The 4,250-nt window shown below is 48.4% G+C and overlaps 1 protein-coding gene across 1 annotated transcript; it reads right to left on the bottom strand.

The window, feature by feature from the left end:
• Positions 1–3,206: 3,206 nt before the first annotated feature.
• Positions 3,207–4,049, bottom strand: LOC136459974 (membrane protein PM19L-like). Its single transcript, XM_066459819.1, has 2 exons — positions 3,890–4,049; positions 3,207–3,772 (listed from the first exon to the last, which is right to left on the bottom strand). Exons 1-2 carry the CDS (start codon positions 4,047–4,049, stop codon positions 3,207–3,209), a joined length of 726 nt encoding a protein of 241 aa, XP_066315916.1.
• Positions 4,050–4,250: the final 201 nt, after the last annotated feature.

Raw genomic sequence — 4,250 nt, 5'->3', positions numbered from 1 at the left:
GGCCGAGCGGGAGGCCGAGCGGCAGAGGCTATAGGCTTTGGAGGCCCAGTGGGAGCAAGATCAGTGGCAGATGGCCGAGATGATCAAGTTCATGCAGCAAATTGGCCAGCAACAAGGTTGGCGATCCCACAGACGCTGCTTGCTCCAGATCCACCTCCACAACGTCCTGATTCTACACTGATGAGTATAAGTACGAAGTTTTACTTTCTATGCTGAAACTTAGAGAAACCTAGTGAAACCTAGAGAAACCTAGTGGTGGTGGTGTGTTGGTCATGGTGGTGGTGGTGTGGTGGTGGTGGTCATGGTGGTGATGTGGTGGTGGTGTGGTGGTGGTGGTGGTGAAGTGTTGGTGGTGAAGTGTTGGTGATGGCGGTGATGTGGTGGTGGTGGTGGTAGTGACGGATATTTATCTTGCATATTTATCTCTTCTCTTGTCGCTCACGTGCAATCTCTTATATTTTGTGCAGCATCAATCGGGGGCGGCGTCGAACCACCTCGGAGGGTCGCCGGGATCGCACGTTGGGCCATCCCAACCCGGACCGTCGCCGTGAGCTTCAAATGGCAGCCGTTGTGATATAATGCACTTGTGAACTTTGTGAACTATGCTTGTGTGTTTCGACTTTGGACTTGGGAGTCGAGATTGTGATACTTGTATGCTATGCTTGTATTTGTGGTGGATTGTGATATACATTTGTGTGATATATAGTTGTGTTATATATATATATATGATGTATATCTTGTTTGCAACGATGGAAGACTAAAAACCAAAAAAATTGAATTTTTTCACTTCTTTGCCGAGTGTCATGACCATAACACTCGACAAAGCTGGGAATCTGGGACACTAAGCTTCCCAGCTTTACCGAGTGCCATGGTCAAGGCACTCGACAAAGAAAATAAAAAAAAACTGCTTTGCCGAGTGCCTACCTACAACACTCGGCAAAGAAAATCCAATAAAAAAAGAAAACAAGCTTTGCCGAGTGCCAAATGCAGACACTCGGCAAAGCATTTAAAAAAAATTAAAAAACACATTTCTTTGCCGAGTGCCGACGCGTGGCACTCGGCAAAGGGGGCGTCACCGTGACCTGACCGTCACGGTGACTTTTCTTTGCCGAGTGCCGTCGTGGCACTCGAGAAATCCTTTGCCGTGAAGGGATATGCCGACGGCTCTTTGCCGAGCGCAGCACTCGACAAAGGCTTTGTCGAGCGCAACGTGTCTGCTGTAGTGCATGCAACAAACGGCAGGAATATATGCTGTCATGCTGAAGCTGCGATTAGCTAGCTACCTAGCTTATCTAGGATTAGACTCTAGTGTTTGGTTTGGGATTTGTTGGTACTTTGTAAACTACGAACTGAAGGTGACGCCGGAGCTCTCTCACACCGAGATCCAAATAAACTAGCGTATCATACATCCTCTGTATACTCCGGATCCTCGATGATCTTTCACTGTCAGCATCACAACCCACCAAGTTAGGTTAGGTTGTTGACCTAGCTAGCATATATCATGCTTGCCTATATATATGTAGGTGATTACCGGTGGCTTGCAAATATTTTCTTTTCACGCCGTGCCTAATATAAACACCTAATATAAATATGTTTTTCGTTAAGCCTTTATTTGGATGTCAATGTATTCACCTCAATCCTAAATTTCACACTAACCCACCTCAACACATATACATGGGCATCCAAACAAGCCTAAGAGAGTAGCTCAGAAAGATCTTCATTTGCATTACATTCCATTAATTAATCGCAAAGGGTTTGTTGTTGGCTTGTTACCGAGACAAAGAAAATTTATTCTTGACATAACATATATTACCTCCGCCCAAAAAAAAGATATAATTGAAGAATTAGATTGAGTCAAACTTCTTTAAATTTAACCAAGCTTATAAAAATATTATAAACTTTGCTACTTCAAATAGATACACTATAAAAATATATTTCATGATAGATCTAATAAATTTGCTATTTGTTACAATAAATGTTAGTATATTTTTTATAGATCTAGTCAAACTTAAAAACTGTTTAGCTCCTTGAAAAACAAGAATTGTATATTTTTTTTGGTGCCAAGAGAGTGTATACTTTGTAAATATAAATCAGCCAAGCAATGCATATTTTTGGAGTAGCAGTTTGGTGGTTCTATGTACAATGAGATGGATGTCGAGAAGTTGCTTTTCACTCGTTTTTTGATCCAAATTCCAAACGGATTGAGTATAAGCTACCTCCCATTATTGTCGCATTATGGCCCCGTTCGGTTTGCTGAAACTTGGCTAAAAAACACTGTTCTGACTGAAATATTGTGAGAGAAAAAACACTGTTCCGGCTGAAAAAAGAAGCCGAACAAGCCGAATTTAAGGTAAGCCCCGCTATGTACAATGAGATGGATGTCGAGAAGTTGCTTTTCACTCGTTTTTTGATCCAAATTCCAAACGGATTGAGTATAAGCTACCTCCCATTATTGTCGCATTATGGCCCCGTTCGGTTTGCTGAAACTTGGCTAAAAAACACTGTTCTGACTGAAATATTGTGAGAGAAAAAACACTGTTCCGGCTGAAAAAAGAAGCCGAACAAGCCGAATTTAAGGTAAGCCGAACGGGGCCTATATCGTGACATAATAACAAGCAAAGCGCAATTAAACTCTATCTTGCCACCGTTCTCAAGTAGGAGTACCTCTCATATCGAGGTTCGTGTCCCCTCCTCCTTCTCGATCTCAATCTTAATCTGGTGGTGTCTGACCTCGATCACACACTACACAACTCATGTGTTAATTGTTATGGAGGCATCCCCATATATATGTGGTATCATTCAAATCTGTGGCCATCTAGAAGTAAATAAGCCCGAGACAAAGAAAATATGGCAAGACCACAGGTTCTTGTCATTATCTTTTTGATAAACAAGTCCGATCCTTTTTATTAATTTGGCATCAACGACAACAGAAGTACGTACTGCCATGCGCGCACCAGGGGAACATGCGTGGCAGCAAATGGACATCACAATACACAGCACAATATTACATGCACATACTGACAGACACGAAACACAAACACATGCGCATACCGCATACACATACTGACAGACACGAAACGAACACATGACACACGATACAAACGGAAACTGATGAGCCTATAAATTGCTTATTTTCCACGCGACGAAACACGAGCACGGAAAATCACAAGACAAGAGAGCGACAACACCAAGCATGGTAAGCTAGTTCACATGACACTGCACGCGGGCCCGCCGCCCTGCCTGTGGTGGTGGCGGCGGCCATGCTGCTGCTGCTGGTGCTGCGCGTCCTGGCAGTCGACGTCGTCGTCGCCCTCGGTGGCGGTGGAACAGCCAGGCTCGCACTGGTCGCCGCTGCAGGCGGTGGCGTCGGCATCGGCGGCGCTCGTGTCGGCTTCATCAGCGTCCGCGGCGGCGGCGCGGTGCAGCATCAGCACGTACGCCAGCTGCGTGACGGCCAGCGTCGCGGTGATCGCCTCCAGCGCGCGCATCTGCCACCCGCGCGCGGCGGCGGCGGCGGTGACCCGCATCTCCTTGCACGCGAGGCCGAGAGCGAGCGCGGTGGCCGCCCACGCGACGGTGCCCAGCGCCGCGACGGCCGCGAGGCCCTGCGGCCGCCACGACGCGCTCGCGTGGAACGCCGCCGCGGCCTTGGCCGCGCTGCCGAGCACGGCGGCCAGCAGCGCCAACTGGATGAAGTGGAGCGTCGCCTCGTCGCCGGCGCTGCGCGGCCCGGCGGCTCCTGCAGGCGTGCCCGTGCACATGCACGCGTCGTCTACACGCATTGAGTTGAGTATGTATATATACATATAATAAAAGAATCTCTGCAAGGGTCATTGTTTGCACGGAAGGAGAGGATGATGGATCGGATCGGATCGGTTGACGTACGGACCTGCAGGTGGGTAGTATTCCTGGTCGCCTATGTCGTCGACGAAGCTGTTGAGCGCCCAGCTCGCGAACCCCATCATGGACACGTAGAGGGCGAGGTTGAGCAGCAGCAGCGGGCCGGCCACGTTCCTCCTCCCCATCGCCTCCAGCGACAGCAACGCCATTACCACAAGGTGATGCTCGATCGCCCCAGATCCGATCCCAATGCAGCCCCCTGCCCTAGCTAGCTAGCTATTCTCTCTCGATCTCTATACCGTGCCAGCTAAAACCAACAGCCGCCCACCAAAGAGCTCTCAAGCTACCTGGACCCTTGTTTAACTGCCCGTGTGTTCGTCGACTGAGTCTGGCAGGCAAGCTGCTAGCTC

The sequence above is a fragment of the Miscanthus floridulus genome, chromosome 6 (genome assembly GCF_019320115.1).
Source record: "Miscanthus floridulus cultivar M001 chromosome 6, ASM1932011v1, whole genome shotgun sequence".
In the NCBI taxonomy this organism is placed as follows: Eukaryota; Viridiplantae; Streptophyta; class Magnoliopsida; order Poales; family Poaceae; genus Miscanthus; species Miscanthus floridulus.
The sequence above is the reverse complement of the archived record's forward strand: the minus strand, read 5'-3'. Positions and strand labels throughout refer to the sequence as shown.

Coding starts and splice junctions, on each gene's coding strand:
- LOC136459974 (XM_066459819.1), bottom strand. CDS start 4,049: ATGGCGTTGCTGTCGCTGGAGGCGATGGGGAGGAGGAACGTGGCCGGC. Junction 3,773..3,889: donor GGAATACTACCCACCTGCAG/GTCCGTACGTCA, acceptor CAATGCGTGTAG/ACGACGCGTGCATGTGCACG.